This window comes from Piliocolobus tephrosceles, chromosome 10, assembly GCF_002776525.5.
Source record: "Piliocolobus tephrosceles isolate RC106 chromosome 10, ASM277652v3, whole genome shotgun sequence".
Classification (NCBI taxonomy): domain Eukaryota; kingdom Metazoa; phylum Chordata; class Mammalia; order Primates; family Cercopithecidae; genus Piliocolobus; species Piliocolobus tephrosceles.
The window spans coordinates 54,073,368-54,085,516 of record NC_045443.1 but is presented as its reverse complement, the minus strand read 5'-3'; the positions used below and the strand labels follow the sequence as shown (position 1 = coordinate 54,085,516).

At 51.5% G+C, this 12,149-nt stretch overlaps 2 protein-coding genes across 3 annotated transcripts; one reads left to right on the top strand and one right to left on the bottom strand.

Moving 5' to 3' along the window:
- Positions 1-11: 11 nt before the first annotated feature.
- ZBTB39 (zinc finger and BTB domain containing 39) lies at positions 12-7,721 on the top strand. 2 transcript variants are annotated; one of them, XM_023210737.2, is made up of 2 exons: positions 12-153; positions 1,603-7,721. In XM_023210737.2, exon 2 carries the CDS (start codon positions 1,647-1,649, stop codon positions 3,783-3,785), a length of 2,139 nt encoding a protein of 712 aa, XP_023066505.1. In that variant the 5' UTR covers positions 12-153; positions 1,603-1,646; the 3' UTR covers positions 3,786-7,721. The 2 variants fall into 2 exon arrangements, with proteins under 2 accessions (XP_023066505.1, XP_023066506.1); XM_023210738.1 differs by lacking the exon at positions 12-153 and adding an exon at positions 240-601.
- Positions 7,722-9,868: 2,147 nt separating this feature from the next.
- Positions 9,869-11,338, bottom strand: GPR182 (G protein-coupled receptor 182). Its single transcript, XM_023210739.2, has one exon. The coding sequence runs from the start codon at positions 11,326-11,328 to the stop codon at positions 10,114-10,116; it is 1,215 nt and encodes a 404-aa protein (XP_023066507.1). The 5' UTR covers positions 11,329-11,338; the 3' UTR covers positions 9,869-10,113.
- Between the last annotated feature and the right edge of the window lie 811 nt (positions 11,339-12,149).

The window sequence follows — 12,149 nt, the reverse complement described above, 5'->3', positions numbered from 1 at the left end:
GGGGGCGGCCCGGGCCGGCGCGGCGAGCCGCGCGGCGGATGGAGAGTCTGGCCGCGGCCGGCGGCGCCGCCTCCTCGTCGGGCCGGGCGCGGCGGGCCGGGGCCTTTGTGTGAGGCGGCGGCGGCGATGGTGCTCGGGGCCCCGCGGAGCCGGGTAAGCGCGGCCAGGCCGAGGGCTGCCCCTGGTCGAAGCCCAAACCCCGTACCGGCATTTCTCTCGCTCTTGCTGGGGTTCTCTTGCCCGCTCCCTTCGGCCGGACCCATCTTCCGCGCCCGCGCGCCGACCCTGGCCGGCCCCGCCGCCCCTCCCTTGGCCCCTTGTTCAGCCCCGTGCCCCCGCCAGGCTCACCCGGGTGAACCCTGCGCCGTTTGTGGAGGGACCGAGGCGTTCGGTGCCTCCAGAGGGAGCGCCCCAGCCGATGCAGCGCCCTTCCCTCCCAGATGCGAGTCTCCGGAGGGGAGACCGCGACGGCCCGGAGATTGTTGGGGTGTCCTCGGAAGTTCCCAGCCTCCCTGTCTCGCACCCTCCACTCTGGCTGCTCAGCGCTGCGACCCGCCGATCGTTCAGGGGTGGCCACCAGGGCCCGGGAGATGCTTGGCCGGTACCCCACAATACTCAGACTCTTCCTGGGCCCCAGAAAAAGTTGGGAGTTGCTGGTAGAATCTGGAGAGGTGGAGAAAGGGGCTGTGTTGCACAGAGTTGTGAGACTGAACAGGGATTCAAGTAGCTCTTCTTCCTGAGTCGTGCAGGAGTCAGAAAGGGCAGAAAGTGGTAGTGAACAAGCCTCTAGGAGTCTTACCTGTATAATTGGAAGTCTTTCTTGCGGCATCAAGTAAATATATGTTAGTGCAGGGTCAACAAAATATAAACCCTGAAAAGGGTGGCCAAAAAGAATACAACATATTAAAGTAATATTAAATACTACCACAGTTGTGTTCTGCTTTGCTTTGCTGTGCATTCTGAGTGTTTTAACTTCACAGAATACAGGGACTGTGATGAAGCAGTATCTGGAGGGGCTCTGGGTTATCGAAAGGCCAGAGAGCAGGTATGTGGTATAGGCAGAGAGAGATGGGGATTCAAGAACGTGAGATTTATTTAGAGATTGATTGAGAGGTTGAAGACACAGCAATGACAAAGCTAAAAGATGGAACTACCTTATCTGTTCCTCAGTAGCTAGTGGAGCTTTGATAGTTGTATTCAAGCATGTGCATGGCATTTGGCATCATGAGGGAAAAGAATATGCTCAGTGAAGTAGGAAAGCTTGTATTTGGGAGGAAATTAATAGAGAAATTTGATCCAGTGGCTCTGGTAGTGAAGTATAAGATTGTGTCCGAGGGAATGCCTCTAGTTCGTCTCCAGGCACCAGCTTAAGACGAAGCTATCAGATTGTCATCAATCGTTTTGGTTTTTGTCTTAACTCTTTGAGTATATACAGGGGGAGATGTCGTTGTCTTGTCATAATGGAGGAACTCTCCATGCCAATTTACTCCTGATCCCCACCCGGGGCTTGGAAGCATTCAGAGTGGTGGTATTTTCTCCTGCATAGCCCCTCTTTTGCACGGATGTGTTTGGCCATCCATCTTTTTCTCTTGCTGTCCACAGATTAACTGTGCTGATAAGGAGGTAATTTCATAGGAGCTGCTAAGATGGGCATGAGGATCAAACTGCAAAGCACCAACCACCCCAACAACCTGCTGAAGGAACTCAACAAGTGCCGGCTCTCAGAGACCATGTGTGACGTCACCATTGTGGTGGGGAGCCGCTCCTTCCCGGCCCACAAGGCTGTTCTGGCCTGTGCAGCTGGCTACTTCCAGAACCTCTTCCTGAATACTGGCCTTGATGCTGCCAGGACCTATGTGGTGGATTTCATCACCCCTGCCAACTTTGAGAAGGTTCTGAGCTTTGTCTACACATCAGAACTCTTCACAGACCTGATCAATGTTGGGGTCATCTACGAGGTGGCTGAGCGTCTGGGTATGGAGGACCTTCTCCAGGCCTGTCACTCTACCTTTCCTGACCTAGAGAGCACTGCCAGGGGCAAGCCCCTGACCAGCACCAATGAGAGCCACTCTGGTACCCTGAGTTGTCCTTCGGCAGAACCTGCCCATCCCCTTGGAGAACTCCGAGCTGGTGGGGACCACCTTGGTGCTGATAGAAACTATGTGTTGCCCAGTGATGCTGGAGGGAGCTATAAAGAGGAAGAGAGGAATATTGCCAGTGACGCTAACCATAGCCTGCTTCTGCTGCAACCGCCACCACCACCACCAAAGACAGAAGACCATGACACCCCTGCTCCCTTCACGTCCATTCCTAGCATGATGACCCAGCCAGTCCTAGGCACTGTCAGCACGGGCATCCAGACCAGCACCAGCTCCTGCCAGCCATACAAAGTTCAAAGCAATGGAGACTTCAGTAAAAACAGCTTCCTCACCCCTGACAATGCAGTAGACATTACCACCGAGACCAACTCCTGTCTGAGCAATAGTGAGCACTCCAAAGATCCAGGCTTTGGGCAGATGGATGAGCTCCAACTTGAGGACTTGGGGGATGATGACTTGCAGTTTGAAGACCCTGCTGAGGATATAGGCACAGCTGAGGAGGTGATTGAGCTGAGTGATGACAGTGAGGATGAGCTGACTTTTGGAGAGAATGACAATCGGGAGAATAAGGCCATGCCCTGCCAGGTGTGCAAGAAAGTTCTAGAGCCCAACATTCAACTGATCCGGCAGCATGCTCGGGACCACGTGGACCTGCTGACGGGCAACTGCAAGGTCTGCGAGACCCACTTCCAGGACCGAAACTCCCGGGTAACCCATGTCCTGTCCCACATTGGTATTTTCCTTTTCTCCTGCGACATGTGTGAAACTAAGTTCTTTACCCAGTGGCAGCTGACCCTTCACCGACGGGATGGAATATTTGAAAACAACATCATTGTCCACCCCAATGATCCCCTGCCAGGGAAGCTGGGTGTCTTTTCAGGAGCAGCCTCCCCAGAGCTGAAATGCACTGCCTGTGGGAAAGTATTGGCCAAAGATTTCCATGTGGTCCGGGGCCACATCCTTGACCACCTAAACTTGAAGGGCCAGGCCTGCAGTGTCTGCGACCAGCGTCACCTTAACCTCTGCAGCCTCATGTGGCACACGCTGTCCCATCTCGGCATTTCAGTCTTCTCCTGTTCTGTCTGTGCCAACAGCTTTGTGGACTGGCATCTTCTAGAGAAGCACATGGCTGTGCACCAAAGCCTGGAAGATGCCCTCTTCCACTGCCACTTGTGCAGCCAGAGCTTCAAGTCAGAGGCTGCCTATCGCTACCACGTCAGCCAGCACAAATGCACCAGTGGCCTTGATGCACGGCCTGGTTTTGGGCTACAGCACCCGGCTCTCCAGAAGCGGAAGCTGCCAGCAGAGGAGTTTCTGAGTGAAGAACTGGCACTGCAGGGCCAACCTGGGAACAGCAAGTATAGCTGCAAGGTCTGTGGCAAAAGATTTGCCCACACAAGTGAATTCAACTACCACCGGCGGATCCACACAGGCGAGAAGCCATACCAATGTAAGGTGTGCCACAAGTTCTTCCGAGGCCGCTCAACCATCAAGTGCCACCTAAAGACACACTCGGGGGCCCTCATGTACCGCTGCACAGTCTGTGGGCACTACAGTTCCACCCTTAACCTCATGAGCAAGCATGTTGGTGTGCACAAAGGCAGCCTCCCCCCTGACTTCACCATCGAGCAGACCTTCATGTACATCATCCATTCCAAAGAGGCGGAAAAGAACCCAGACAGTTGACTGGGTCCTGGCAGAGCTGCGGGGAGCTCCCACGCAGCAGCCGGGACGCTGATATCTAAGAGCTGTTGGTCCCTCCCCAGCTGAAGTTATGATTTTGCCTTGGTAGGAATTCTGTTCTGTGTTGTGTTTAAAGAAGAAAAGAAGAAGAAATAGCACATAAGCTGTTACTGTTTTTGAGAAGCAACAGCCCTATCACATTTACCTCCATACCTGTTCTTGCCCATGAAGGGCTGTGTTTTTTATTCTTTTGAGGCTGGTTTTGGGATCTAGTCAAGCAGTTGGTGTCCACTAGACCCCCTTCCCCAGCCTCTCTAGTTTTAGTTTACTGATAGGTTTTATGCTGCTAAGAATCCAACCAACAGCCTCACTGAACAGAGGGAGTAAAGGGAGGTTTTCACTGTGGGTGTTACCGCCAGGCCTCCAGCTGGGATGACCAGCTATGAGAAAGATTTTGGGAATGTGGTCATTCAGAAAAGACAGGTCAGCAGGGCAGTTCCCTCAGGTTCCAGCCCTCAGCAGGGGACAAGGTATCAGGGATGTAGGTGTCTGCTTATCTACGGCCCTAATCTGCTGATTGGACAGTGAAAATCTTTTGGCAGCTAGATCCATACTAGGGACAGAGCTTTCTATTTAGGTCAGAAAGCTTGGGATGAATCCCTGCCAGCCAGAAGAGGTGTCCTGCGGTGCCGCCAGAAGTGGCAGCCTGGATGGACAGGAGAGATTTCTCTTTTCTCCTAATTTCCAAAGAAACAGGATTTTATGGAGTGATGGCCCGGGACATCTGACCTTCTGTGGGGCAGAGAGGATAGGGAACCACTTGATATAGTCATCTGTTTTGGCCACTTCTGTTGGCTGTGAGTGTCCTGGTGGAGAGGTGGGGATGTCTCTGACAGCAGCAGCCTTGCCTTAATTTATATCTGGTCTCCTGCCCAGAAGTGTTTGGCCCGTGGTTTAGATGAGCTGACTCCATGAAGTGGTGGAGTCGCAGACCGCGAGCCCTTCAGAATTAAAGGGACCTGATTAACTGGTGGTGTGTAGCAGGGTGTGCGTTCTGACTGTCTGTCCTAGTCGGGTAACCTGTTGTTTACTTTGTGCTAACAGTGTCGGAGCTTTGGCAGCTCACCTTTGACCTGCTGGAATTTATCCTGATCTGTCGTTGCCATTACCTCCAGGGGTCGCTGTTGGATGGCAGCTGGTTCAGGCCCTCCGTGGGTGGCTGCAGAGTGTGCCGGCCCAGCCCACGCAGCTGGTTAGCTCCACTCTTAAACTTGGTTTTCTAAGGGGCTTTGCCCAAAGAAGGCTTGAGGGATAGGGCCCTCAATCTTGCATACTTGTGAGGTGCCACCTCAGTAGCTCATACTACCTCACCCTGCTCAGGTGAGCTCTGGGAGTCCCTGGCTTCAGCCCTGACACTGCCCCAGTGGGATTTAGCAGCACCCCGGGCTGCTTCACAAGCAAGTAGTTTTCATTAACTCACAAAGCCTTTTTGGACATTAATATTTATTTATTTTTGTTTTTGTATACACATTACCCAGCATGTCTTTTGTATATGAGACTTTAGGAAAATGAATTTTTCCCCAGCAAGTAGCCATATTCCAGAAAACAGCCTTGACCAGAGATTTGGAGAACCAGGGGTATAACTAAGGGAGGACGTGTCAAGCCCTTAAGCAAATTCTTTTCTTCTCCAGATTGTCTCTAGCATAATAAACCCAGGGAACACTTTAGGCCATGGGTATATGTTCTAGAAAGTTTGGGCCAGTTAAATTCCAGGCCTCTCATCCCCTTTCTATCCTGTGATGGAGTAGATTGGGGACAGGGTTGAGGGGAGCAAGTGACATGAAGGACCTCTTTGCACAGTTTGGAAGCCTCCTGTCCTTATTTATATTGAGATGTCAGACAAACCAAAGCTCCATCCCTGTTGGTCCTGCTGCTTCTCCCCAGCCCTGAACTGATAAAGCCTCAGAGTCGGAGTGCATGGCTGTCTGGTGGGGTGACCATTAGATGAAGGGACTTGTACAGTGGCCAGTTTAAAGGTCCACCTTAGACCATCTAAACCCACCTTGTTCAGTGTCCCCTCAGGACATCCTCATCAGGAAAGCAGTGTTGAGACTCTTTGTTGCTGACTGGCTTCTTCCTTTCTTACACTGACCATTAGAATTTAAGAAGGAGATGTGTAACAGACTACAATCAAGTGTCTGCTACATTTTCAAGCATGAGCAATCCCTCCCAGACTGTTGGTGAGGACTGATTTTTGAAATGCTGGCGTGAGAGAGGTGGTAATTACTGGAACCAGCCAAGTGGCTGAGAGCAGATAAATGTGCTGGAGAAACCTTTTTCCTTAACAGAGGGCATCATGGATGCTGGGTGGTCTGTGTACTTAACCTGAAACTGTGAAGTTTTCCTTTTTTGCCAGTAAACCAAAAAGCAGATCCTTGAAACTGTGCCCTTGAAACACGAGACAGAAAACTGCATCCCCTGATCCCCCTGGGGCTGATCAGATTGATCAGGGTGGCCCAGTTGGTCCCAGTCAGATATGTCATAGGATCAGTAGCTCATGAGATTTGTTGACCAAACCCTCTCCCTGTTGGGGACCCTTATATTCACACCTGAACTTCCCCGTTTCCCTCCACCCCGCCAGAGTCATGTCTGCTTCCTCTGCCTCTAGCTCACCCTCTTCTGAATGGTTTTACTTGAAACACTATATTGTGGCATAGGGCGCCCTGGGATACCTGGTAGAAGGTATTCGTTTTATTTTGCATTTTTAATTGTTTTGACTTTCTGTTCATTTGATTTTGTTGCTCCCTCTTTCCTGGAGCCTAGTTTAGTACTGTCTTCTGTGTTACTCTGAAGTTCTGTTAAAGCCTTGAACATCCTCTTCTCCTGTTTTCTTGGTATGTTCTCAGGACCAGCTACATCATTTGTGGAGCTCTCTTATTCACAAATTATTAAGAATGATCATAGAGCATTAAACCAAATATGAGGCCATTCCCAACTTGTTTTCTGAGGGGAAAATGGTAATACTTGTGTGGTACCTGGGGTTAAACAGCAGAGGCTCCATGTGGCCAGAGGCAGAGATTAGTATCCTGGCACTCCAGTGACCCACTGGTGAATTACGGATGCCACAGCACCTGCTGGGAAGCTCTGCTAAACCGTAGTATTTGGTCCTAAATTTTATGACTCCATGGAGTTCCCATCGTCCATGGCTAGTTAGGAAGAAAGGAGGTGGCATAGGGGTCAGGCCCAGGTGACCTTTAAGAACCAGGAGATGGGTAAAAGTTTTTTTTTTTTTTATATCCTTCTTTTCTGATCTATGACCCATTTGTCTCCAGGCCAAACCTTTGGGCTTAAATATCTTTTTCCTAGACAGGTTTTTGCTAGTGTTGAATTTTCTTCCTCCTCTGGCCTCCTTCTGTGGCCCTTTCCCCAAGCCCCAGACTACTTCCAAAGCAAATTCTAGATGGACACTGTATTTGTTGGTATGGGAGTGGGCTCTATGGATCGGTCTGCACCCATCTGGGACTCTTTTCCCTAAATCCTGCACCAAATGAGTCAGGAGGCAGGGTGCACAGCATTAGTTTCAATGTGGTTATGCATCATAAGTTTAACATCAGAATGAAAATGAAACTCGATTTTGATGTTTCTTTAAAATCCTTCACCTGTTCAATCCACTCGCCGCCCCCACCTTGAACAGCTAAAGTCTCTTACGAAACAGAGAAAAGTTGTTGACGTCTAACTCCTTCCATTAAATTAATAAGTACTGACCTCCTAATATTTAAGTGTTTACTATCTATTGCTGTAAAGTTTTGTATATTTTGTAAACTTTTTTCCCCAAATAGTAGATGTCTAAATTCATTGTACATCTGATTCTTTTATATTCCATTGTTCAGCACAAAGTGTGGTTTTTATTTAGAATAAAAAAAGAAATTTGAAATGAGAGTTCTCTTCCTACCTACTATGAATGTGCTCATACCTGGAGTTCAGAATATCTGGGCTCATCACCCTTTCAGTAGCACATTTCTGCCCAGCAGATGCCAGAATTCTTTCAGGTAGCACATTTTCCTTTTCTGTAGCTGGAATTCCCCAGGATTAACTTGTTGACCTGTTTTTAGTGGGAAATTAAGTCAAAGACTCAGCCTTTTCAGGAGGTATTCATTCCTGAGAGGGTCCTCCGTCAGCCCAGAGACAGTGCTGGGTGCCTGCCCGTGTCTACTTGGACTGATGTTACTAAGTGAGAGATTTGGCTACAATTTGTTTTGCCAATGCCATTTGATTTGCTGGGACATGGTGTGTCTTTGAGTGGAGCGAGACACATTGAAAGAGGGAGGAGGCAAAAGTTTGGCATAGTTTAATGAGATTGATATACGGGTGTTTCCACAGAGGAGACAGATCTCAAGAAGTTAGGGAGTGATGTCCATTTGGCCCCAGAGCACATGGCCCAGGTGGGGCTCCTATCGGTGCTCAGTAGATGCTGAGTGTAACAGCTGGTTCCCACTCTTCCCCTCCATGGATGGGAGGCCTTAGGGAAGTATTCATACTGCCAGGGTGATAACTAACCTTGGGAGAGTGGCCTCTGAGGTGACCTGGAATGTGACAGAGATGTAAAATTAGGTTTCCTTTGGGAAACTCCTGTAGCCCAAGTCAGAGGAGGCAGTGATAGGGGCGTCAGATCTTGGCTTGCTTCTTTATGTTGGGACAAGAGAGGAAAGTCTTTTTCAACGTGAATTCTGCATTGGTAGGCTAAGCCCTTACTGCGACCCAAGCCACAACCCAGACTCCTGATTCAAAAAGCCTTCAGCTCTGTGCTACTGAGCAGCTGTCTGCAGCGTAAGGCCCTTTCAGGTTTGGGCCCAGTGAGCAGGGAGATGCAGATTTCCTTCCATGCTCCTAACAAACCTGGGTCGTATGCAATTGGAGCACGTGGTCAATGTATCCACAGAACAGGTCTGATTTCTCAAAGCAGAACAGGTGGTCTCCAGGTCAGTGAGTAGTTGCTCCAAGTTAAACATTCCAGATACATCAAACACTTGAGCAGGACAGAGGAGATGGCGAAGAGGTTATCAGTGATTCCATCTAGTCCCCTCACCACGGGCAGGATTAAGAGGCAAAGGACGTGGAATTGGAAGACGGAAACTAGATCCTGTTCTTAGGCCTTTACTTCAGAGTTCTTCATGGACAGGGTCCTAGTCTCCCAAACATAAGTGATCCTTTTCCAGAAGACCTACTTGTTAACAGAGGACTTCTTTGCTTCATCTGTAGAAGTGTTAAGGAACCTAAGTTGTGGGACAGGAAAATTATGAAAAGACATGGCCAGGGAGAACTGACTTATAACAGTGTCAGAGCTCTGCCCTGTGACGGAATTGAGAAGTTTCCACTGTGGCCTTCCCCATCTGGTGCTGGGGACAGAGGGTGAAGGACAGAGCATCTGTCAGCACCTGCTGCTGGCTGTCCCAAGGGCTGCTCCCAGAATGACATCCCTTGATACTTTCCTATGATCTGGAGAGAAAGAGATGGGGGTGGGTTGGGCTTTCTGGTGGCTCTGTGTCTCCCTAGAAGAAGTCTGGAAGTTTCCTAGATCCGAAGCTGGGAGAAGGTCAGCTGTGAGGAGCTGACTCTGGGACAGCTCCTCTGCTTGTGGGGAGGGAGCAGGATGGACAACGGGGAGGGGAGGGTGTCAACAAGGAAATGGAGCTGTGTTTCCTGGATAGCCGAGGGTGGAGATACCCTGCAGCCGACCCAGCTGCAGGGTGCAGGTCTCAGACCTTGGCTTCGCCCCCACCCCTGACATCCCCATCCCCCTTCACTTATCATAGCTGTGCGTAGGATGCACAGCTGGAGAACGTCCTGCTGGGGTCGCCTGGTTCCTTGGCCTCTGGCCTCTTGTCCCCATAACCTGCATAGTGAGCTGGAAGATCAACAAGCTCACACACACAAAAGGAGTTTTGTGACGTTCTTGCAGAGCTCACTCTTTCCGGCCAGAGTGATTTATGAAATGAATGTGTCTAGTTTCCTCTGCCAAGCACCTCTTTAGCCTCAGCTCCCTTCCCAATCCCAGCTGGAAGTGCAGATTTTTAAAAGATCCAGAGTCCATGACTATCTCTCCCATTTATTTCACCTTTTTTTCTGCATGGCTCCTTAGACACAAGGACCGAGACAAATAGTACAACACTGAGGGCCTGCTCTCTATCCCTCCCGACCCTGTCTCCCTCTCCATACCTCAGTATTTTAAGATAGACACAAATTTGACCCTCCCCTCTACATCCCCCAAATCTCCCACCTATACTCTTACCTGTGCCTTTTCCTTCACTGTTGGAGGAGCCTGGCCTTTACCTCAGCTGGATGTAAGAGGCTGAGGGGGAGAGGAGGGGGAAGTATTTGGAAGCAAAGGGGATGCCTGAAAGCTCAGGCTTGGCTCGGGGTCGGGGGCTACTGCAGCGGGCTGGCTGTCCCCCTTGGTGATGATGATGGAATGCTGGGTGGAACAGGAGGAAGAGGAGGAGTGTGCGCCTGCCCTGGTCTGGTCCTTAGGAAGGTAATGGACTACAGCGTTCAGGAGCCGGCCCCGGAAGTGTGGGCTGAGAAAGTTGTAAAGGATGGGGTTGATGACACAGTGCAGCATGGAGAAGCAGTCGATGACATCATAGAAGAAGTAGAGCAGGTGGACCAGGTGGCAGTGGAGGGAAATGTGGGTCCCATGCAGTGTGAGCAGCAGCAGGGTCACATGATAGGGCAACCAGCAAATGACAAAGACGACCACATAGGCACACATCAGCAGGCAGTGGCGCCGGCTCTTGGGTTGTTCTGGCTGCCGCAGCCGGCAGACCGTCAGCACGTTGAAGACTGCAATAAGAGGGAAGGGCAGCAGGAAGCCCAGGATGGTGGTGGACAGGGCCACCGCCAGGGCCCAGGTACTGTACGTTTCAAAAGGTGCCATGAAGAGGCACATGGGCTCAGGGCCCTCCACCAGCTGGATGTGGACCACCTCAGGCAGCGGGATGATGGCCGAGAGGACCCAGATGCCCGCACACATGGCCCGCCGCACTCGGTGCTGGTAACGCTGCCAGGAGGGGGAGGCACTGGTGAGGGTGACATAGCGGTCAACGCTGAGGCACACCAGGAAGAAGATGCTGCTGTACATGTTGACAAAGTAGAAGTAGTGAGTGAAGCGGCAGGAGAAGCTGCCCCAGAGCCAGGTGTAGTCCAGCGTGACTTCCAGCATCCACACGGGCAGAGACAGGACAATGCCCAGGTCCGCGATGGCCATGTTGAGGATGTAGAGGTTCAGCAGCCCCGCCCGGCCTGAGCCGCGCCAGTTGACGCATATCACCAGGAGGTTCTCCACCAGCCCAACCACAAACATGGCCAGGTAGAGGGCAAAGAGGATCACGCGCTTGGTGCTCTCGCTGAGCTCCACGTGGCACTCAGACAAAGTGTGGTTGAAGAGGTCGAGCAGCTCGGTCCAGTTGTGGATATCTCCAAGGTCACTGGCGGGCACTGCGGTGACCCCCTCCGAGGGGCCGGGCCCCCAGCTGGGTTTCACTGACATTGGGACCAGCACACACCTGTTGGGATGAAGGGAGGGTTGGAAGGGAAAGCAGACCTTGAGAGCCTTGTGTCCTCAAGGTAGAGGCCAGAGGGAGTCGGGGGCTTTGGGGAAAGATTCTGGGGCTGATGAGGCAAGAAAGGGAAGTTTAGCTTTCAAACTGTGAATAAATAATACACAACTTACTTGCTAGCTCTGACCCAAGAGCAGAGATACTTTCTTAAGGGGTTTCAGGTGGAAGAGGCCAGGGCTGTTGGTGTCTACCAACATTTCTTCCCACCCCGAGCCAGTTCTCCCTCAACAACCCCCTCAATGCCCCCACACCCGCCATTCCTAGGTGGTCTCCAACCTCCACCTCTCTCCTGGCACTTCATTCCTCAGCCCTTTTGCACAGATCTTCATTGCTCTTTTTCTGTCTCGTTATTTGGACCGTGAGTGTGGAACACACACACACACACACACACACCACACACCCCACACATCTGATTCACCCCTAGGAAAACCTGTGGATCACACGGGAAAGCCAGTTGTCTCCAAGCCCTGATTCCCATCCTCCCTGGGAGAGGGCGACACTCACCTGAATTTCTCTTGGGAGCCCCTCCGTCCTGGAGGGAGGGCTGGCAGGTCCAGGCTGTGGGGAGCTGTGAGGAGGCTGGAGGGCCCTTGGCTGTGGGGCTGGCTTCCGTGCTGGCTTCACGGCCGCCCTTCCCATCCGGGAAGTAGCTGTCACTGCTGAGGCTCTGCGGAGAAGGCGGGGGTTTTTCCTGCATTCCCCCAATCCGGTTACAGGGGACGTCCCAGCAAAAGACCCGGTGTGCCAGTGG